At 39.4% G+C, this 23,802-nt stretch overlaps 1 protein-coding gene across 3 annotated transcripts; it reads left to right on the top strand.

The window, feature by feature from the left end:
• Window positions 1-2,927: 2,927 nt before the first annotated feature.
• On the top strand, window positions 2,928-8,273 carry adcyap1a (adenylate cyclase activating polypeptide 1a). 3 transcript variants are annotated; one of them, XM_037757644.1, is made up of 7 exons: window positions 2,977-3,262; window positions 3,390-3,494; window positions 4,248-4,382; window positions 4,946-5,050; window positions 5,745-5,879; window positions 6,388-6,496; window positions 7,779-8,273. In XM_037757644.1, exons 2-7 carry the CDS (start codon window positions 3,397-3,399, stop codon window positions 7,785-7,787), a joined length of 591 nt encoding a protein of 196 aa, XP_037613572.1. In that variant the 5' UTR covers window positions 2,977-3,262; window positions 3,390-3,396; the 3' UTR covers window positions 7,788-8,273. The 3 variants fall into 3 exon arrangements, with proteins under 3 accessions (XP_037613571.1, XP_037613570.1, XP_037613572.1); XM_037757642.1 differs by having other exon boundaries at window positions 2,961-3,262; window positions 6,388-8,273; XM_037757643.1 differs by lacking the exon at window positions 4,946-5,050 and having other exon boundaries at window positions 2,928-3,262; window positions 6,388-8,273.
• The last annotated feature ends 15,529 nt before the right edge of the window (window positions 8,274-23,802 follow it).

Genomic DNA, 23,802 nt, shown 5'->3' with positions numbered 1-23,802 from the left:
AGGGAAATATATTTATGAATCAGTCAGCTGCCTCAGAGACGTCTCTTTGGTGCCAGCGTTTTGTAGAAGAAAGACCGTCAGTCATATTTTAGAACGGGACAGCTCCTCAACATCATAGCTAATAGTTAAATATATCTGGAAAATGCATCATCACAAAGCTGAAAACAAACCTGTATTGAACGCTGATGTTTTGGAGCTACATGGCCTTCACATGAGAGTGACGTTTATTTTATTTCTGCAAATGAGAAATACAGCAAGAAGCCTAAAATAAGAAACACAAACCAAAAAAAAAGAATGAAAAAGTTAATCCAAATCCTTCAACCAGATGATTCAGGTTCAAACAATACTTGAAGGTTGAGCCAGCGATTCTGGAGAAAGATTGTTCATATTTGAACTCAACACCCAAACAAATACCCAGATTTACCGTCCCTCTTGCTCCCACTCATACTGTAAGTGGACGTAGTCACCTTGACGTCATCCATTGGTTTGTGGTATGCTGTTCTAAGCATCGAGTTCTGCACTTTGGCCATCACTATCTTGGTTTCTTGCAACGAGAAGTGACACGAGAGGATGGAGCTAAGTACAATTGAACGCTGAATATGACTTTTTTAGGCAACCTAAATGTTACAATTAACTTTCATGAACTGAAAATACACTGTGAAAAGGTTAAAGTTGTAAGACGAAAACATGGACTACTCCAAGACCGAACAACGCCGTGGTAACGACCTGTCAATCACCAGATAGCCACGCCCTAAAGCATACCCTGCTTTATGGTCTATCTGACTCTAAATGGGACCATAATTTACTAAATGAACATCATGCTGTATTGATGAAGACTTGAAACTAGCGATTGAGACCATAAACTCATGTTTACAATGTTTACTGAGGTAATAAATCAAGAAAGAAGTAGGCTCATTTTCTCATAGACTTCTATACAATCAGACTTCTTTTTGCAACCAGAGGAGTCGCCCCCTGCTGGCTGTTAGAAAGAATGCAAGTTTAAGGCACTTACGCATTGGCTTCACTTTTCAGACCCCGGAGTTTCCCACTGGCTTTAATGTATGATTGATAAATCATTTAAGTAACATTCACTAGTTTCACATCCTCAAATGTTAGGATTTGCTTTTTTATCTCTGTTTTATACCTTTATAAACTTGAATATATTTGAATTGTGGTTGAATAAAACAAGCAATTTCAAGGCTTTTTTTTGCAACCAGAAGAGTCGCCCCCTGCTGGATATTAGAAAGAATGCAAGTTTAAGGCACTTCAGCATTAGCACCACTTTTCAGAAGTGGAGGTTGACCCTTGGAGCACAAAGAGAATGGACAGCTAGTGTACCGTGAGGAGATATTCACTGAATTTGACAAGAAGTGTACTGGATTAGAATCGCTGACTGCACCTTTAAGTATCTTGTTGTGTAACTTAGCCTGCCGTCTGACCTTAACAGAGGTAGAGGAGTGAAACATGGGGATAAAATAACTCAAAAGTTTGCTGATGAATGAAGTCAGCCAACTCAGAGATATCTCTTTGATGACTTAGTGAGGGAAACTTTTTTTGCAGAAGAGAAGCCGTCAGTTACATTTCAGCACTGGACAGCTCCCTCTCCTCCCACCAGGCCCCATGTGATCCTATTGGAGTGACGTCAAATGTTGTCATTAATTCAGTTTAATTTTTTTTGGTTTTTTTTGCTCAAAGTCATTTTATTGGTATTCTGTACAAAATCCCCAAAAATATTATTATTATTATTATTATTTTATTATTATTATTTTATTTAAAAGGGACCATGTACAGTTTAAAACATAAATGTCACCATTTGATGCACAGTACCAGATTATAGCTTTAAGCTAATTCACATCTGTAGTCCCTTGGCAGGTCAAAACAAAGAAACATACTACAGTCATACAAGAAAGAACATACAAAACGCACAACACACAACTACATCACATAGTATGCTTTTAGATAAATAAATAATAATAAATAATTATATAAACTAATTATAACCCCCCTCACCCTCCATCCCTATAACAATATTACTGCACCATTAAATAAGCAGAGTTAACTTCATAAACAATTACATTTACACATATAAATGAATTAAATCCGACAGCAACATAAATGAAACATATACCAAAAAAAACACCCAAAAAAACAACACACAAATAAAAGAAAAAGAAAAAGAAAATGATAAGAAAAGGAAAGGACCAAAAAAAACAGAAAAATAAGTTTTAGACTTCTATCAGTCTATACAGACAGATCTGTATAGATTACTATACAGTTACTATCATTTGTTTCTGATATTTAGATGCTTGTTATTTCAAGTTTCAAGTTTATTTGTCATATGCATTTTAAAAATACAGTTTGCAGTGAAATGCAATGAAATGCATTTTTACCCTGGCTCTCTCTCAGCCCTTAAAATCTATAAATAGTACAGTTGATAAATACTACAATAAATAAGACAATACCTGAAAAAAACCAAACCAAACCAAAAAAAAAAGGAATAAAAAAAAAGAAAAGGACCAAAAAAAACTCAGAAAAATAAGTTTTAGACTTTATTTTAATCAACTCACCTATATGTCCCAGATCTGTATAGGTTATATACAGTTATTATCATTTGTTTCTGATATTTAGATGCTTGTTATTTCTAGTTTCAAGTGTATTTGTCATATGCATTTAAAAGTACAGTGTACAGTGAAATGCAATGAAATGCATTTTACCCTGGCTCTCTCTCAGCCCTTAAAATCTATAAATAGTACAGTACAGTTGATAAATACTACAATAAATAAGACAATACCGAAAAAAAAAAAAAAAAAAAAAAAAAAGGAAAGGACAAAAAAAAAAAAAAAAAAATGTAATTAATGTTTGAGTCCAGGATCCATTTCTTTTTTCTTTTTTATGACGTGGCTCGGGGTCTTTTCATTGACGTGAAGAAAGATGCTCTCCAATGGGACGATGACGCAGCCTCCCACCTCCTCCTCTCCAAACCCCCTCCTCCTACGTGCCAAGTGAAAAAGCCATGCCTTTCGAATTCATGCATAAAAAACCAAGGGGAGTTAAGTTCAGGACGCAGAGCAGCTCTCTCCATGACCGACTACACGTAGAAAAAAATCCCCCAGAACTGAGCTGCACAAGGAGGCTGAAGAGGAGCTTCACACCGAGGGGAATAGAGGAAGAGGAAGAGGAGGGAGAGAGAGAGAGAGGCTGAGATAGAGAGAGATCCTATCTCACTCTCTCACAGTTGAGGTCTTCAGCATCTCACAAACTGGTAAGAGGAGGCACTTTTTGGAGAGAAGTCAGGTGTGCATGCTTTATTGTTTGCTTTTAGGAACTTAAAGGTGTGAAAGTAACAAGAAAGAGTTGTTCACTCACTTACTGTGTTGTTTTTTTTGCAGCAGGACAATGTCTAGTAAAGCGACTTTAGCCTTACTCATCTATGGGATCATAATGCATTACAGCATCCACTGCTCACCTGTGGGGCTTAGCTTTCCCAGTGTTAGGTACGTACTCTCTTACTTATCCTTTAAGTGTCACTTTACACATGTTGATTGTTTTTTTTTTTGCTTTGAAAAGGAGGATTTGGCACTTTGCACAATAAGCAGCAGGGTGCAGGTTGAGGCTATAATAATGATCTTATATACTGCACTAGAGCTTTTACTCTTGTATGTTATATTCTATTTTAGCTTCTATCCTATAGCTTTTATTTTTAGCTTGTTTTTATTTTCTAATCTTTAATGTTTTTATAACTGTTTTAATTATGTCTTAATGTTCTTTTGCACTTTGTTGCAATGTTCTTGAATGTTTATGTAAAGCACTTTGAATTGCCCTGTTGCTGAAATGTGCTCTACAAATAAAGCTGCCTTGCCTTACCTATAATAGCCTGTTGGATTACTGGATAATAGGATAGGAGCTATAATAGATGGGAAACGTTCACCAGGGAGTGGCTGTAATGCCAATTAGGCAGTGAGGTACAGTGTCTCCATTTATCCTGCAGCCATTAATAGATCAATTTATGTGATTAGATAATTAATAGAAAATGTTTATGTAAAAAACAAAGGTTTAAAGATCTGTTTTTTACTGAAAATTGAGAAAAAAATGTTTGTTTTTTTATTGCAAAATAAATACAAATAAATACAGAAATAATAAATAATTATATAGAATAATGCTTTTTTTTTAAAATTTAAGACAAAAAAATTGGTTTCTGAATATGCCAATAATATTTTAATGTCACTCACTTTGTCTCATCTTTCCAGACTGGACAATGAGGTTTATGATGAGGATGGGAACTCCTTACAGTCCCTGGATTACGACAGAGACCAGATGGACGTGAGGAGCCCTCCGTCTGTGGCTGACGACGTCTACACTTTGTATTACCCACCAGAGAAAAGGTGACTATTAAACCTGTTGTTGTCTTGTTGGAGACATCTCCGTGTGTTGAACGTCTCATTGCTGTATTAGTCCTATTTCTGTCCACGTATGTTGTACGTTTTTGTGTCGAAATGTTGTCAGTAACTTTCAACACAATGATTATTTTATTATTTGGAGACATGCATCCACCAAAATAGTCTGTTTTAAGTGAATTCCCAGGGGAACTTAGTCGAGTAAAAGCATGCTTTCTTTAAATTATCTTCAGACTGCAAGAAAATTATGAAAAAATGTAATGAAAATGCAAAACTTCTTAAGAATTGAAATAAAAAAAAGGTGAAATATTCTGCCAAAAAAAATGTCGAATCAAAGCAAAATATTCTGGAAAAATTAATTTTTAGAAAAAAACTAAAAAAGGCACAATAATAGTAATAAAATATTTTTATATTCCCAAACAAATAGAGCATGAGGCCCATTAAATTCCACCATAATTGCCTTATTAAGATTTCTTTTTGCAGTGCAGCTACTTGAAATTGTTGCCTCTGTTGCTCTGGGTGTGTGGTGATTTTACTGTGTGTCATCCCAGAACGGAAAGGCACGCAGACGGCATGTTTAATAAAGCCTACAGGAAAGCGCTGGGTCAGTTATCAGCAAGGAAATATCTGCATTCTCTGATGGCAAAACGTGTAGGGTAAGAACACCTTCTTGGTTGATCACCTCTTCTTTTATGGTACTGTCTTGTGTGCGTTTTTGTGTGTGTGTTTCTTTTGTACTGATCTTTTATTATTCACTCTGTTATATGTACTGTACATGTCCCATTATCTCCCAGCATGCCTCTGAATCAGCCTTAATTAATGCTATATAAGAGCACCAATGATTGATTTGAGTCGTTTTCAGGCAGTGAGGGAAGGATTAACCAGCACAGGTTCAAATTTATTTCCATATGAATAATTTATAGGATGGAGTCCCAGTGGTTCCTGATGGAGGAGAGGGAGGAGGGAGGAGGCAGTTACTCAAGCCTTATGAGCACGCCCATCACATCTTAGTGCAGGTTGAACATATGGGACAGATTGTCCTGGCATGGGCTAGAAGTTAAACAAAGAGAGAACATATCTCTATGTGAATTAAGGCAAAGATTCTTAATGCAAAATCTTCTGACATTGCAAGCACAGTCTATGCTTTGTCATGGAATAAACTTGAATTATTTTCCCTAAAAGGCTCCAAATTAAGGACACAGATTGTGTCTCTGCACAGCTCTGCACACACAATCTGATTTATTTCCCCTCTAAGATGATGAGGTTCTTCACCTCAGCACACAGAGGGGGGGTCGTGTGAATATGAATGTATCAGTGTGATGATAGTGAACCCTCTTGTCTCTCCCACAGCGGGGGGAAAACGCTGGACGACAGCTCAGAGCCCCTTTCCAAGCGACACTCAGACGGGATCTTCACAGACAGCTACAGCCGCTACCGGAAGCAAATGGCAGTCAAGAAATACCTGGCAGCAGTCCTGGGGAAAAGGTATAGACAGAGAATTAGAAACAAAGGACGCCGGCTGGCATATTTGTAGCATCCTCCCCCTCCTGAACAAACATAAAAAAATCAAAAAACTTAAGTGTGCAGCCCCACATGAAGTCATTTTGAGATCTGAACAATCAGTGGATCGCTTTTTGTGTTCTTAAACATGTATTTATGTATGAAGTAAGCCATTAAAATGAATATTTTGATAATAATATTGTTTTTTATTTTGTACTTTAAAGCACTTGAGGACACACATATCTACTTTGTGGACCAATTTTTTTGTTCATTCTAAAAAAAAAAAAAATCTATTTATGTATTCATTGATTTATTTTTTTTAGACCTATTTATTGAGGGGAGACAGTTTGTTGCCATGCTCCAAAACAGCCCTGTCTTTTAAACGTTTTAGCAAATTGTGGGAGAAAATAAATAGTTTAAAAGACAATCAATGTATTGAATGCTGCTTTTTGTAAAGTGACATTAAGAGTTTAGTTGTCTTTATTCACAACAGCCTTGAAGACATAGGTTTTCACCATATCCTACAAGAGATAGACTTTGATGCCCTCCCGGACGGGGATGAGTTTGAGGCTTTTTTGGGAGACTGGCTGAAACAGTTCTCGGTGAGTTTCAGGCTCTTTCCCGAGGCCGCAATTCTCGCTGGGGCGTCTCATGCCCCTCCCTTCTTCTTCTTCTTCTTCTTCTCGCCTTCAAACACTCTTCTTCTGCCTCATTTGTGCTCCTGTCTCTCGAGTCTCACACATTTAATCCCTCCTAATCCCACAATGTGGAGACACTTTGCTCAGACTGATATGTTATACATATCAGTGCTGATTGATTTATCCTCTTTATGGATGCAAGGATGATTATTTTAGTAGATCTGATCACACGAGAGCCCTGTTGGCTTTAAACACATTCAAAATGATAGTTTTTTAAAGTAGATAAAAAAACTAAATCTGAGATGAGGACCAGAGTACTTCTGAGGTTTTTCTCCTTCTTCTTCTTCTGTAGTCTTTACAGAGTGAGCTTACACCTTTAACTCATGTAAATCTTGTGTTTTCTATCAACTGGTTTCTGCTGACGGTTTTGCCCATATAATAAGTATCACTAGCATCTAAAGCACCATCAGGCAAATTTATAAAAAAAAAAGCATAAAAAAAAAGAAGATACTTGTTACATGGTGACCATCGATTTGTTCTTTTGTGAGAGACACACGAGGCAGTTTGAACTTCTGTGTTTGAACCTTCTGGGTCTATTGTGCTTCCCTTTTTCTGTCATGTGAACCAATGTAACTAAAAAAAAAACCAGTAGATTGCATGATTAAAGTAATTTGCACTAGCCACCGCATCCGTGCAGACGACTCCAACTAGATGGTTTTGCTTGCTTTCTGACTACTGCAAACATACATATCCTGTCATTTCTGGATGTTGTTTTGTGTTCTGTTACTCTCACATTTCTACACAAACTGTATGTTGAAGAATGTACTTTACTGCTGGCAAGAAGCTCCCAGTCTAATGTCATGCTTTATCTGTTACTAAACTAATTTTGTAACACATTGTATGAAGAAAAAGCTGTGTTTAGATGTTTAAAGTGGCTTAAAGGCTGCCATAACTGATTAGATTTAAAGAAGAGGAAGGATGAGATGCAGGAACATAAGAAGAAAACAGTTAGAGAAAACAAATAAAGAATCAAGAACATGCTGATTTTGAAAAGTTGAGTCAAATCTACAAGATAAGACTTAAAAAACTGACTGTAAGCAATCACATTCCCCCCATCTGCACACATATTTGTGAGGCAGGAATACATATTTTGCAGAAAAAGCGAGTTCAGCAGGGTAAAAAAAAAAAAGTTCTTCGATCTGTGTCTACTGTATCAATCTCTCTTTAATTTTGCATTCTCCTCCAGGCTTTGTGACGCAGGAAGCAGTTTGCGGCTGTGGTGCCTTGCATCGACTTTAAAAATCGCCATGAATCACAGATGGCTATTTAGTGGCCCTACAATGCTGCACATCATCAGCTTACATTTCACCTTTTTCTGTTGTGTTGTTTTTGTGTTGCACAGGACGTTTGATAGGAAAGCATCCAAGCTTTTAGACGTCAAGCGCTCTCGCTTGCTTTTCCTTTGCACTTTGTTTTTAGAGCACTAGATTTGTGTGAAAATAAGAGGGAAGGATCAGTTTCCCGTCTCCATGAAGCATCATATGTATGATAATGAAAGCGCCAATAGCCTTACTAAAAATGAAATAATCTTCAAAGATATATATATATATATTTACTGTGTAGAAAGTGAACATTAGATTACTACTTCAAATGGCGATCTGCAAGGGTCAAGTCAATAAATGTTTAAAAAAAAAGTGTTGTAAGATTTGTATGAATAAATTTTTGTAAACAACAAAAAAAATTTCGTCTAATCTTTGAAGCCAATATCACCATAAGTTAAGACACATTTAAGAGGATGAAAACGAGTAATAAAGATTGTATTATTAGAATGGAGATGGACGCTCCCTCGACAGGTTTAACAGGATGTTACATAAAGGAGAGATGAAAGAGAGTTTGTGGACATCACAGAGGGACACGATGAAACATCAAAAAGACCACACACCATCACATGAGACAAAGCAACACACACTGGGGAAGAAAACTATTAAAATCATGCTGAAATAACAAAAATAAGTGTGTGGATCGACGGTCAATAACCACAAGATGTTGCAGAATAAATAAGAGACAAAGGATGAGACAAATCTCTGCCCCGTTTTCATGGTGACTCAGTGGCTTTCTGGCGGAGGAGCAGTGACACCAGTTGGCCAGCCGTCCACCTCCCCTCGGGACAGCATGAGTAAAGAGACGTGGGAGGGATCGCCCGGGCCGCTCCACACACTTTACACCTCTCCAGGACTTCAGCAGTCGCCACCAAAGGCCTTTGGTAATGGTGGTGGAACAGTTGGCCTGGTCTCGACACTGGTACATTCACTCTGTTGCCAAAAACAACAATGTCGACGCGTGAAGCACGAGAGCTCCTCAGAAACGAGGGGATGTATCCACATGTATTCAGATAGAAATTGTTTTATGTCTTACATCAGATTCTCTGGTGGTACAGCTGCTATGGGAGAAGCCATCTCCCCCCAGTATGCCTCCACAGCACCACCCACATTGCAATCCAGTCTCATGCTGTGGCTTTCCCAGTTATATAAAGTTTAAAGAGGACATATTATGCTATTTCTTTAGATTCAAGATTGTATTTTGGGTTGTTTACATGCTTTAACGTTCAAAAAAGACTTTATTGTTTCACCCTGTGTCTGAAACGCTCTGTTCGAGCTCCTGCCACTCTGTTGTGATTGGTCAACCGAACCAAACTCTTCGGACTCCGCTCCAGCTCCGATCTAACTAGCTTTGTTTGAGGCCTAACTAGCCGCTTGGCAGGTCATATGCAAAATGTGTTACTTGGTGACATCACCACGTTACAGAAGAAAAGGCGGGACTTCAAGCGAGGCGTTTCAGGCAGTTCAGGAGCAATGTTTCTCCCACTTGGCCTGGACTTTGGGCTTTGTTACTTTGCAGACCTTTTACATACACAAAAAAACTATATAACACACTAAAGGAAAGGGAAAAAGCAAAAAAGCAAAATAGGTCCTCTTTAAAGTTAAATGGATATGTTTTCATATAGAGCATTCCTAAAGGTTGCAGGCCGTAGTGCAGCAGCACTCTTGCAGCATTATTTTAGAGAACAATTTGTCAATTAATCGGTTACTAGATTGACAGAAAATTAATCTGCATCTATTATGATATTAAAATAATTGTCAATATATGATAAAAATACTTCAGCTTCTGAACATTTGCTAGTCATTATCCTCTGTGATAATACAATTTTATATCTTTGGATTTGGATTCAAATCTCTGGGATTCTAATTTGATTGAAAATTGTCATTTTATTTTACTATTTTCTTACCTTTTATAGTCAAACAATTATTTGGTTAATCCAAAAAATAGTAAAAAGATGATTCGATAATAAATAAATATATGCTAGTTGCAGTCTGACATTATTTGCATGCAAAATTAGTACAGCAGTAGGAGACACAGCAACATGACAGATGCCCCCCTTTTCTTGTATTTTTGCACCTAGCCAGTATACCCCGGTCACACTAAAAGACGTATGAGTCATGAGTCAAATTAGTGACGTTTGTTCAAATGTTTTTTAGTACCGTTTGTGACGTGTTTTCTGTACTTCTGTTACGTTGTTTCCGTACGCATTTTACTTAGTTTCCATACTTATTTTAAGCCCAACCATGATGTTTTTCCTAACCCTAAGTGGGAAAAATGAAATTCAAAAAAGGTGCATAAATGAAAAGGCTAAAATGCATCCTCATGATATGTGGAATGTCCTTGTAATGTTGTGCTATTTATACACCTTCCCATGAGATGGGGTCGGGTGGGCAGGTCTTTTGGGTGTGTTTGTAACAAACAGGTAGAGTCTTCTTGCAGAGAGTGGCTTTATTAGCCTTCAAAGGGTTTCCCTTTACAATCCCTGTGGTGCTGTGGACTGCACCTAATGAGATGCACAGATACAAAACAAGTTCTAAAAAACAAGCAGGCAGCTAGTATTCACACATGCAGGTTTTGGAAGACAGCCTCGATGCTCGCTCACTCACATTTTAGGTAAAATCTCTGTTCTTACATCTATTTATTTCACAACAAATCATAAGATAAATGCCTGTAAGAAAACTAGCAAACATGAAGTCAGTGTTGGCGCACAATGTTAGATAAAGTCTGTTTATTATATTTGACAGCATTAACCTCACAACCCACATTAAAGCTCATATTGATTTTCATCTCTAGGCGGGAGCAGGATGTTAAACCATAATTTATTATTAAAAGTGGAATAATCTCTATAATATAATGATATAATGTGACATGAAACCCATCAGTCCAGTGTGTCTCCCTCCTGTTGAGCCCTCAGGGGACTCCCACACTGTGGGTGCAGCAGGTGGCATTTGGAATACCTCCACCCTCCCTGTAGCCCTCCACCCTCCACTTTATACTCCAGATTACTGCTAATAGATCCCCCATATCTCTTAATATGTGATAATAACTCACCACAGAGCACTGAAGGCTTTACACCTCCGTCTAGGCCCTGAAATCTCTTTAAAGGGCTTCAACTAGAATCACATTTCTTGTGACTGTGAGTGGTCACACACACCGTCATGTGCGTTATGGGATGTCAGACCGAGCAGCCACACAAAGCCCGCCGTGTCTCCCCGGTGTGCGTAATAACCCCCTCTCAGACACGATGGCAGGGCTTTGATTTTGCGGCCATGGCCTCGGCTCTCAGAGGAGCGCAGAGAGAAGATGATCAATGGGAGTGATCTGATTCCTCCGGCCCGTGCCAGACCCCTTTCTTAACCCGGCTAACCCAATCAGCCAGTGTTGCCAGGCAACCAGTCCCAGGAGGGTGCATTGGGAGTGGGCGGGGCGCCGGTGGACCTTCCTGGGCACCCAAAGATCACGCTGGATATATTTCACTCAAATGGCTTCAGTCTCAGCTGTGTTGTTTTTTAACTGGCTGATAGAGACGCTCTCAGAGAGGAAAACAGAGGCTGAATAATAGTGATTCATAAAAGTGCACAGACGTAAAGAAAGACACTGATGCTTACACAAATCAAAGTGTATCTGTGTATTTATTTGACATGTACTTTGTCCCATCCGCTAACATGGAGGAGGCGGAATTCATGACCGATACTGCAGCCAGCCACCAGGGGCCAATAAAGATGTTTTCGCTTCACTTTTGGGGAACCGTCAAGTCGTCCATCTTTATATACAGTCTATTGTTTGAAAAGTGAATCCAATGCTGAAGTGCCTTAAACTTGCATTCTTTCTAATAGCCAGCAGGGGGCGACTCCTCTGGTAGCCAAGAGAAGTCTGATTGTATAGAAGTCTATGAGAAAATAACCATACTTCTCACTTCATTTATTTCCTCAGTAAACATTGTAAACATGAGTTTATGGTCTCAATCGCTAGTTTCAAGTCTTCTTCAATACAGCATGATGTTCATTTAGTAAATTATGGTCCCATTTAGAGTCAAATAGACCATAAAGTAGAGTATGCTTTAGGGCATGGCTACCTTGTGATTGACAGGTTGCTACCACGGCGTAGCTCCACCCTCTTGTGTCACTTCTGGTTCCAAAGAACCAAGATGGCGACGGACAAAAAAACGAACTTGAGGCTTCAAAACGGCAGTCCACAAACCAATGAGTGACGTCACGGTGACTACGTCCACTTCTTATAGTCTATGGTCTGTACCAAAGAGTGTTTTCTCCATCTCAATTTGAAGGATTTTGAGGCCTGAAGGGGTCAAAGTATTCAGTGTTGTGATTACAGTCGATGGCAATGCTAACATGCTGATGTTTAGCAAGTCCAATGTTTACCATGTTCACCATCTTAGTTTAGTGTAGATAAGATGAGATCCAAGCCCTATGATCACACAGCAAATATATTCTAATATATGTAGTGTCGTTGTTCGACATTGTTTCTATTCCAGTCAGATCCAACTCAGACTGTCTTTGTTACACATTCAACTCCTACTCCACAACCCCAAACTCCGAGCTTCAACCCAGGATCCCCCCTGCTCCTCTTGGGGCCGTGTGAGTGACAGTTTTCTGGAGGGGGAATCCACATGAAACCCTTTCATCAGTGCCGCCCCCTGGGCCCTGCTTGACTGACTGCAGCATGGTGCAAAAGTTCAGCCATCATGGAAAGCTATAGCTGTATTCACGCTGGTGAAGGGTGTCGTTTTTTTTTAATGTCAGACCTCTAGCAAAGGATTCATTTGTTATGTGAGCGGACAGGATCTGACTTTGGATCTGTCATCTTCTACATTTGAAGGGAGGAGACATTTCTTCAGAGCTGGGTTGGGACTCATCTTTTAAGACCAACTATAGACTTACAACATTTTTGTATTGGAGCTGTGAGTCAACAACATTTTATACCAAGATTAAATCTCTTTAAGAATGAAGTAGAATGACAAGAATGTGATTCATGTTGAGGTGTAACAACCTTGACATTTTAGAGCATTCTTGAAGTGTGAGGCTGTAACTTTATTTTTTAAAGAAGTTTTTTGAGCATTTTCCACCTTTATTAGACAGATGACATTGTAGAGGCAGACTGGAAATGGAGAGAGAGAGGTATGACATGCAACAAAGGTCAGAAGGTCGGAATCGAACCCGGGACGTTGTGGTTATACGGCATGCGCATTAACCATTCGGTGCTGCAGGTGGAGCAAAAATGTAATTCTTACACATTCTTACGACGGCATATTAGGGCCATTGTAGGTCTAAAAAATAAATTAAAATACGGCGCCTGGGGAGGGGGGTAATATTCCACAAAGAAAAACCTTCCATTGCAACTTCAGCGCCCAGCAGCAGAGCTACACTATTCTATTGTCATATTCTACTGAAATGTAGTTGTAGTTGCCTGTGTTGAACAATCAAATATTATAAATATAATAAGTGTTTTCAGTCTTCACTCTTTGCTTCTATACTCTTCGCTCTTGTGTCACATCTGGTTGCAAAAAAACAAGATAGCGACGGCCGAAATGCCGAACTCGAGACTTCAAAACGGAAGTTCACAAACCAATTGGTGACATCGTGTTGACCATGTCCACTTCTTATATACAGTCTATGCTAGAGTCAGAAGGAGTAGTCAGCGTATAGCTGGACAACGGTGGCATATCACGTAGAAACTTATGAATCAATGTGGGTGTTTTGAACAATTAAATGAAATATCTTCTTTTGCAGGTTTAATATAGGCTATGTTAACGTATTACATTACAAAATAAATGTTAGCCCCAGTAAAGGTAGCATATATACAAAGCTTTTCCCAGAAAAACAACACTTTTTGTCTTGTATCATACTTTGGCTCAAATAAAGAATTATCAGGTAAAAGTATGTTTTCAACAGGCTGCAGTGATGCTCTCTTGTAAGAGATGACTGAATGCTCTGTTCTCGTAGGTAGCGTATGATTTATCTGTGCTTGCGGTGAACCTCCCGCAACAACAGAAGACAGGTATATCCACGTCAGCGCGAGTGAGATGAATTAACTCCACCTCTATCTTTAGCAGGATTTAGAGCAAAGCATGCCACACTGATTTATCACCGCCGTCTCATTGGTGTCAGATGAATGATGAACGTCTAGATAAGAAAACTACCACAGCAAGACACTTAATAGCCTCCTTCTCTCTTTCTACGACCTCCTAAAACTGTGAGCATACTGTAATGTGCAGAGGTGTGTGACTTAATTGTGTACATATCTGCCAAATCTCTGTGACCTTCTTCATGCTGTATGCCTGCAAAGTTACCGCCGATGTCCTCTCTCAGTGATGATTTCATGAGGTAATACGGCGTGCTAATGGATGGATCGATAGCGTGACGTCAGTGGATGCATATTAATGGCGCTGTGGCCTGTGTGAGTGTGTGTGTGCTCAGTTTAGCCTTGGAGACCTACAGTAGCGCTAATGATGTGAGGAAAATGACATCAGGGGTCAGCTGACAGCCCAATAATGAGTACAGCGTTCAGTCCAAATCCAGGTACATGCTCCCCTACCTCTGGCCTCTGAACCCAGACTGCCGGTGACGTCTGAGCCGGGGAGAATGCTAATTGGGCTCTGATGTACCGTACGGTGTCCACAGAGAGAGAGGGAAGGTGGCGGAGAAACACGAAAGATGGGATGGGATGTGTGCTGTGGATGAGCTAAAAAAGATTATGGAAATAAAACTCATTCATTATTTAGATTTGGGTCTGTGTTCAAACGGCGTCTCGTAGATATTGTTGAGGATAAAAACGGCGTCAGTTAGAAAGGTGGGATGAGAAGTTCCAACCACTTAACAAGGTATGCTGTGAACTGCTGTCACTTCTCTCTATTCCCTGTACACTCAGAGAGAAGAAACACAAAACACACATACATGCACTCTGTAACTGACACGACTGCAAACAAATCGCCAGCTGCTCGGCTTAGTCATGTTGTCCACTACCGATATAAACCAGATACAATCTGTTAACACAAAAAGGCAACTTAATATAAAAAAATTAAATAGCAAAAGATAAGATAAATGACCAATGATCAGCTTCTGACACACTTTACTCATGTCTTCATTGACTTTTTTTTGCCTAAAATTGGCTTCTCAGTGGTGTCCAAATCTAAGAAACATAAAACTGCTCATAAAAATGGGAAAGACAACTGATCTATCTCCATGACAACTGAGCAAACAGCTGACATGGTTAAGGCACGGTCACACATGTGCAAATTCATGTGAGTGACCATCATCTGCCAAAAGTTCATGAAAAGTTGAACTCCACATGAATGTGTAGATGTAAATATGTTTCGCCACCAGAAGCGATTTTTTTTTCGCCCCTTCGCTCACATAGAATGGAAGTGAACGGGAGGCGAATGTTAATAATGCGCAGTGTTATGAAGTGTTATCAGGTGTTTTCTGTCCACCTCAGAGGTAGTGACGTAGTATAAATGGCCCCAACATACAGGTCTTTCAACCGGGAGACCGGTGTTACGATCGGTTACGTTAATGACATTTGTCATGTGTTTTGTAGTTTCCATATGTGTTTTACTTAGTTTAAGTCATTTTACGCCAAACCATGACGTTTTCCCTTAACTTAACGAAGTGTTTTTCTTGCCTAAACCTATATCAGAGGCTTTGTTGCCCCCTGCTGGTACTGCACGTTAATACAGGGGTTTAATATTAACATCTCTGCGAGGCAAAACATGACACTGACGTGCTATCTTCTGGTGGACAGGCAGGTTTATTACACACTTTGGTGTAATATCGGGTTGTGTGATCAACCTGCTTGCAAACAGTTGATGATGTGACAGTTCTGACCACCTGACAAATGTAAGTCCAATCTTCACCCCCCTTTTAGCTCTGTTTTTGGTCTCCACCAACTCCTAAAGTGAATATCTGTCCCTTAATATGTTAAATGCTGCACTATGTTCACCAGCTAGTCTCTAACTTTGTCAATGGAAACAATACTTGCATATAAATCTTTGTAAAAATCGAATCATTCACACTGTGCACGGCCAGATCTACACTGATGCTATAAAGAGTCCATTCATTCCTCTTACTCCACATCAGTACAGCAGTTGCTCCGGGCTGACATTTCAAGAAAAGGCTCCTGTTATTCATCTTCATTGGAGATTTCCTCCATCAGTCTTCCCAAAGTGAGTGGTGACCTAATAAGATTTCACGGATTCTTTTAACCCTTGTGAGCGGCCACCTTCGTGATGGCTCACAGACAAACAGGTGATGAATAAGAGAGGTAATTAGATCTGACTGCAGCTCAAATTTATTTCTAAATTAGCTGCGTGACCATTCAATACAATCTGCTTTGTGGAAGAAATTAATTTCCTGTCATACATGATTAGACAGCTTGTTCTGAATATTATCCTGTTAAGCAAATGACTCATTCAGCCCTCTTTGGATTTTACATGTCGTTAACATCCCTTTGCGATGCAACCAGCGTCTTTGGTGTAGATTTCCTTGATGATGCTGAATATAGTATGCAAATTGTCTTGTTTTCATGTTGCCCCTGAAACACAAACATGCACCGGGTTTATTTAATGAGTCATCAGGTTAATGACCAAAAATAGCTGCAGGTTTGTTCCTCAGATGTCGGGCTAATTTGCTGCTTGACCGCTAATCAGCAGCTAACTAACCTTTTGTCAATTAAACATCCATAATTACACTGGTGGATAACCTCTGGGTGCTTCATAAAAAAGCAGTTTTTTAGTCACACGCCACAGATCTGAATGAGCGCGCCATCATTCATCTTCTGCTCTGCCTGTTTCATATGTATCTTTAATATCTCCAGTTACTAAAATAGAGCCTCTATCTTTAGCTGTTCACAGTTCATCTCAGCAGACAGTGACTGCTCCTGAAATAAAGTCTCTTGTCTCTCTCAGATTCCTCCTCCTGAGGTAATGCTGCCGGGCAAAAGCGTTGATGAAGCAGCGGGACTGGAAAGAATTGACATCATCATTTTGTAGCTGATAAATAATTCCAAAATAAGACATCACAGATGTGAAACACAGAGCAGCTGCAGACTTTAAAGACGGAACAAGTTCTATCCCGTTCATAAAATCTATTTCCTTGAAGCTAAAAAGTCTTGAAAAATGCATGACGCTCGCTTATTTGCCCCCCGCATGCGCTGAAAAATCACCGCAGAGCAACAAACAACCCTTTATGTCAGAATCAGCACCATTACTGTCTGACAGGGAGCCGCACTATTAAGCTCTGAGCTTATTAAAAAAGACTGAGTGCGCCATATCTGCTGACGGCCCTGAATCATTCAGTAAAGCCTTTTTCTTTAGTGTTTGGAGACATGTGGAGGGGCAGCACCCCTGGGTGTCATCCTATGCACTTTCCGTTCTTCCTTATGTCCTGCTGCTCCATTCGAACCCATCTAATGACCTCATATATTTGTTGGATGGCTTCATCAAGTGCCACGGTGACTTAGGAGAGACTCACGAAAGAGCCGTTTCTCAGACGGATGATCACATTGTGAACTAACATATGGTGTGAGGAGAAAGTGGTAATAATTTTGTTTCTCAAGCTTATATTCTAAAGGTTGTTAGTGAGGATGCAACAGAGGTTTTTGTGATTACGAGGCTTTTCAGTCTGAGTAGAGTGAGCAACATCGCCAATGGTTCCATTATAAAACACATTGATTTGTCTCTGGAGGAGCTGCGGTTGTTTGCGCTAATTCACTAAATTTGATATTGTTATAATCAGACTGTAATCAAACAAAATGGAAATAAAAAGAATCCTTCAAAGTTTTACCAGTTTAACACGTCTGTTTTAGAGACGTATCCAGTCCAGTGTGAATGACGACACTGGTAACATCTGCTGGGGCGATTCACAGTCGCTCCTGATCATTAAATCTAATTTATGCATCAGATTTACTGTTTATAAACGTGTCAGTTCATGAGACCAGTTCACGTTTCATCCACTGAGTATACGTCGTAGAATTCAGTATATACCAAACTATATTTTAAAGGTACAGTGTGTAGGATTTGGCAGCATCTAGTGGTGTGGTTGCAGATTGCAACCAACTGCCTCCGCTCACTCCTCCCTTTCCAAGACTGCAGTAACGTGAGCCGTCGAGTGCAAAACCGTGGTAACGCCGTTCGCCTCGCTCAGAGGTCATTCTAAGCTAACGAAAACACAATGATTCTTAGTTTCAGGTGATTTATACACTAATGAAAACATAGTTATGAATTTTATATTATATTTCTGCTATTAGATTCCCGAAATGTTACACACTGTTCCTTTAAGTCTTACCAAGGACTCCTCTTTTAATCTTTCACCACAGTGGAAATGAATAATACTAGGAGGTCTCACAGCTACTATAACATGCTTACAATTCACCCACAGCCCATCATTACTTTACAAATTCATTCATACAAACATTATTCAAACATTATTCACAGTGAATAGTGTATTGCTCGGATGCAGAGGGAGGCAAGTTGGAGACCCTTGGGACTTGGTCCTCTGCAGCCTCTCAGATTAAGGGATATTACCATTTTCTGTACAGGTTCTCTCTTTTCATACGGATGCTTTTCATATTGGTGTTTCATATACGGTGACAATCAGAGTGAAGAAGTGTCATCTATGATGAAAGATAATCTACTGTCAATCATCTTCTATATACTCTGCATGTTTGTTTGCTGTCATATGGTGGACTTTCTTTATCTCCTCTCTCACACTTACAGATTTTGATCCACGGCGTGGATGTCTAGTCTGGGTGTTTTTTAATCCACCCATCCACCTGACCCCGTCCCTACGCAGAGTTTGGCACTCTTTATTCTTCCCGGTTCACGATCACGTGGATTACATACGAATTGATTTTGTGGGATATATAGGAATTACAGTGAATTACTTTTTGTAGGTATAGCTACGAACGGTGTATGAGAACAGAATGCATGGATGTAAACTCAGCTTTGTTTTTGTATATCGTCAGATATGAATACACAGCTCAGTCGCACGAAAAGGAGTATGAATGACACGATAATGTGCAAGGCAAAAGCGTGCAATAAGAACGCTGTTCTTGCTTTCTGTGTTTCATTTGTAGCTACGCCGTGTAGTCTGTACTGACTGCAATGTAAATGCATCTGCGTAAATATGCATGTGGGCGGGAGGAGAGGTGAATGGGTCCAACAAACACACAACTTTAAACCAGGAGACTGGTGTTTTTGTTTTGTAAGTTACGTTAACGACGTCTTTTCCGTAATTATGTTACGTTGTTTTGTACATATTTTACGTACTTATTTTAAGGCCAACCATGACATTTTTCCTAAACCTAAGTGAGTGGTTTTGTTGCCCCCTGCTGGTACTGCACCCTCATACATGCTTGTAATATTCTCAGCAAAGCACAATGTAACACTGACATGCCATTCTCTGGTGGACAGGTGGGTCAATTACACGCTTTGGCGTGGTGCCGGGTTGGAATACACAATGTTGTGTTGTATGTGACTTCTTATTCATTATAAAGCTAATGAAGACTTGATTAAAAAAGCAAACTTTGGCTGACCAATAAACCTTAGACCTGTGGCCTTTTGCTGCATGTTGTCCCCTCTCTCTCTCCTTTCCAATCTATCTATCCTGTATATCTTCTACAGGCAAAAAGGCCAAAATATAAAAATTCTTATAAGGCAAAAAAGCTATTTTTAAAAAACTGAAGGAGAAGCCACTTGAAAACTAAAGTTGATGACTTAATTAGCACACAAATAACATACACCTAAATATAATGATGAGGTTAAACATGCAGTCATAGGTGATCTCTTCCTCAGGCAGCTGGAATACCATGAAAAATGTCTTATTAATAAGAGGATATTTTAATTGACAGCAAACATCCCTCCATTTCTAAACTTCCCTTTAACCGAAGCCGTGTTGTAATTTTCAACAAATAATTACCACATATAGTTAAAGTTCACACCAGCATGTGACCCTGAGGTGATCTTCCACAATCCAAGAGGTGGGCGTGTTATTAATAGTGCTCGTTACGGCCTGTGTGTTCTTGGGGAGACATTTTCATTTGTCCACAGCGATGCCCCCTCTAGTGACAGTGACCTCACCCTGAATCTCATCAGCTCATACACCCCCAAGAGGATCCGGTCAAACAAAAAACATCTATCTGGAGGAGAAAAGATTCCCCCGGCCACCTGTAGTGAAAATTACACTGAATTATGCTGTTCCAAAATGAATAAAAGTCTCAATGAGCTTGGTGTAATTATATCAGATCCCCTTGTTCACGTTTAATTGAGAGGATGCATCATGAGTGTTTTCCTCTCCTCGTCTCTGTTTTGTAAGACTTGCTCATTATTGGTCCATTCAATGCAAAGGGTGTTATGGTGTCAAATGAGATTTGTCTCACCATAACAAGAAGTAATTGGTCCAGGCTCTCTCTGTAATTTACTCTCAGCCAGCGAGCGCTACATAGCTTTATGGTGAATAATTGCTGCTGTCTGGCTCACTACTGTTACGGGGTAACATGAGTGTGGAGCTCCTGCAGCTCAGAGGACAATGACCCACCATCGACAGGCTCCAACGCTCATCTGTTGTAATCTGCACTCACGTCTTGTTTGCAGCTAAATATCTTCTTTTTTTTTCATTACATAAATTCAGTTATTTATATGAGAAGACGGTGCGAAAACAAGTAAATATTTGATGAAGTCATGAAAGGATTTATGCTTCTTTCTAATGCGTTCTGCCAGGATTATTATCTCCCTATAAAACTTGAATTTAAAAGTTCACTCCTGGCAAGTTTGTATTTATGAAACTCTTTAAACCACATCCCGGTCCTCTTGGTAATAAACAACGAAGGTGACTGATTCCATGATCTAATTTAATGCCCATAATGTCCCCATAGGACAAACTCACAGCACCATGGATAATGCAGGCGCACAGACGTTTTAATAATCCGGTTCCCCCACAGAGACCACTCAGATCATCTCATTGTATACTGATGAACTGACGGGAGTCAGGAACGGGAGTCTTGCCATCCATATGAAGGAGGAGAAATATTAAGTGCAGTTTATATTTGTCTGGTAGATCAGCATTAATCACCATATCTGTACCCCAAAAATAAAATTACATTTTCCTCCTAATGTTCACAAAACTGCCAGTTTCTTAGTAATTATTATTTTTCTTTTCAGTTGGCCTGTTATTAAAGCTGAGGAAATTATCAGAAATTTTTCAAAACATTTACATACACAATATTATGTAAAAAGCAAAGAAAACACATTTGAAAAGTGTTCACCAATTAGGCTATTTTGGGGACCGACATCTTAATAAGGTACATCTGAGACCAAGAGAATCATTAATTATTTGTGCACAGGCATGCTGAAGAAGTTGAGTATACAAACTTTTCTATTTCATCAGTTAATGATACGGACTACAAATTAATTTAGATTATTATTATTATTATTATTATAGATTATTATAATTAAGTTTCTATAGAGCAGGACCTATACCTGTCTCCGGGCCACAGAGGAAACAGGCCCTCATGGTATATTGATGTCCTTGGCTCCGATCAGAGTCCTTCACTACCTGCTAGAGGTGTCCTGGTTATACATGCCTCACAAATTTTTAGCTTAGGGGTAAGATTTGAATAAAAATGTCATAACTGATTTAGTAATACAAAATGTTCCTGTCCCGATGACGCACCCCCGTCTTTGTGTGAAATAATTTAGCAGGTTTTTCACAATAAGATTCACCTCCGATGTGACATTGCTGCATCTCAGACACAGCCCAGTAAAACTTCATTTGGGGGCAGCGGCTTGGAAATGTGATATTCGGAAATGACTTATTTTTTAGGCTATATATCTTATTCAAAACTGTGATAATAACTTCCTAAATGGAACTACAGACATCAGTTTCCTGTTTCAGGAGTTAGTTTATTCCACTATACGTTAAAAATTGTAGGGGTTCTACTTTGGTAGGTTTTGGTTATTAGCAAATTAATTAATAAATAATAATATAATTATTAATATTAATAAAGATTATCAATAAACATTAATAATAAACGGGGCACCACCCTGGAATCAGGGACCAATGACCAAAACGTTAATATAGTCTCATTATATAGGCTAAACTATCAATTTGGAATGTTGATTAATAATTAAATTAATAACTATAACCAAAATAGATAGTAAAGGTTGAAGGATATCGGAGTTCTTGACATAGCAGAGGTTGGCAGTATTCACTCTTGTGCAACATTAAAGAGACCAGCATGTATATTCCACAAACATTTATTTACAAGTTAATAAAGGTTCAAAACACAATATTAATCTAACTAAATAACTAAACTAAACAAACCAAACAAAGTGTGTGTGTGTGTGTGTGTGTGTGTGTGTGAGAGAGAGAGAGAGGGGGGGGGGGAACAAGATGGGTTCTTGTCTCAAAATGTCTGTATGGCCTACAAACAAAATGGCGGGCACTGTAAAACTACAAAGATGGCTGAATCAAAGATGGCGGAATCAAAGATGGCCATCAGCATGTCACCACATGGCCTCTTTGTTCTTCTGAACCCATGTGCTCAGGAAGGGCAAAGAAGGGGGGTGATGTGGGGGTTAAGATTATCTGAAGCTGTATGTTTATGTTTAACTAATTCACAGTTTCTGTATGTGATCTTAATGTGTGTTAGATATGCAGTGGGTTAGAAAAGATGGTTAGTTTGCATGCAAGACCTTGTCTATGTGAAGCATAAACTAAACACATCAGATGTGGCGAAGCCAGTTACCCAAAAATCAAATACAGATAAATCAACACAGTCAAACTCAATGAATAACATTAAACCAAATCAATACAAGTACTTTCTAGAAATCAAAGTTGGACAGTCTTGCTCAGCCCTGTGCGATTGCTAATGCTAAGGCCCGGTACGTTACCAATCCATGGAAGAAAAGGGTTTGTGATTCCATGTGTTGAAGTTGTGGTTCCAAGTCAAAGAGGTCGTCTTTGCTGTTAGTTTGGTGCTTTCTTTGCTTGATAGCTTGAAGTTAGCTGGTGGAAAGGGCAGAGCACTCGCGTCGTCTGCCGTTTGGTTCCTTGGTTGCAATGGCTGTTTCCTAACAGGCCATTGATCAGAACCAGAACTGTTTGCAAGTTCTGGACTTGAGAGCCGTTCACCTCAACCAGGTCAGCCTGGGTTGAGGAGATGAAGAGCAGAGAGAGCGCAGCAGCTCACCTCTGGCACGTCAGGAGAGATGAGCAGATGAGAAGAAAGAGTCGAAAGGGGAGGAACAAAGGACATTCCTCTGGTTTTGTTCTGTGTGAATTTCACACCTCTGGGTGAAATGTTACTGTAGCCAATGAGAGCTGAGATGAGTCCTGTGGTCAAGGATCAGGTTACTGAGGTCATGAGGTCACTTGAAACCAGCCAGATGCTGGGTCCCTACAAAATAAACTAGCGTCTATTTTAGATGCTCCCAATAATTTCCAGATGAACTTTGTCAAATCAGAAGGTTAAATGTGAAGGCCACAAACTGTTTGCATGGCAAGAGCTCATTTCTGTTGTTTGACAGCTGTGATTGACAGTTTTGGCATGCTCCTTAGTGTCAAAAAAAGTTATTTATGCAATGCTAACCACGGGGCAGCGGGCACACGCTTGAGACGTGGCATTCAATGTCGAGAGAAAACACGGATGCTGCGCCTCATTAGTTTGTTTCTGTGTCTAAATGTTTGAAAAGTCGCTTAAAATCTTTGAATCCAGAGAAGTTAAAGAATTTGCAAATAGCAGATTTGCTAATTGTCTAAATGTGACATTGATGCTGCAGTGTTGTTCTCGAGGGTAATAAGCTCTCCCTCTGATTTTCAAGAGATTTAATTACAGCTAATTGGGCAAAGATCTAACCTTATTAATGTTCATCAACTCCT

This window comes from Sebastes umbrosus, chromosome 21 (assembly GCF_015220745.1).
Source record: "Sebastes umbrosus isolate fSebUmb1 chromosome 21, fSebUmb1.pri, whole genome shotgun sequence".
Taxonomy (NCBI): Eukaryota; Metazoa; Chordata; class Actinopteri; order Perciformes; family Sebastidae; genus Sebastes; species Sebastes umbrosus.
This window is presented reverse-complemented; position numbering and strand designations above follow the sequence as displayed.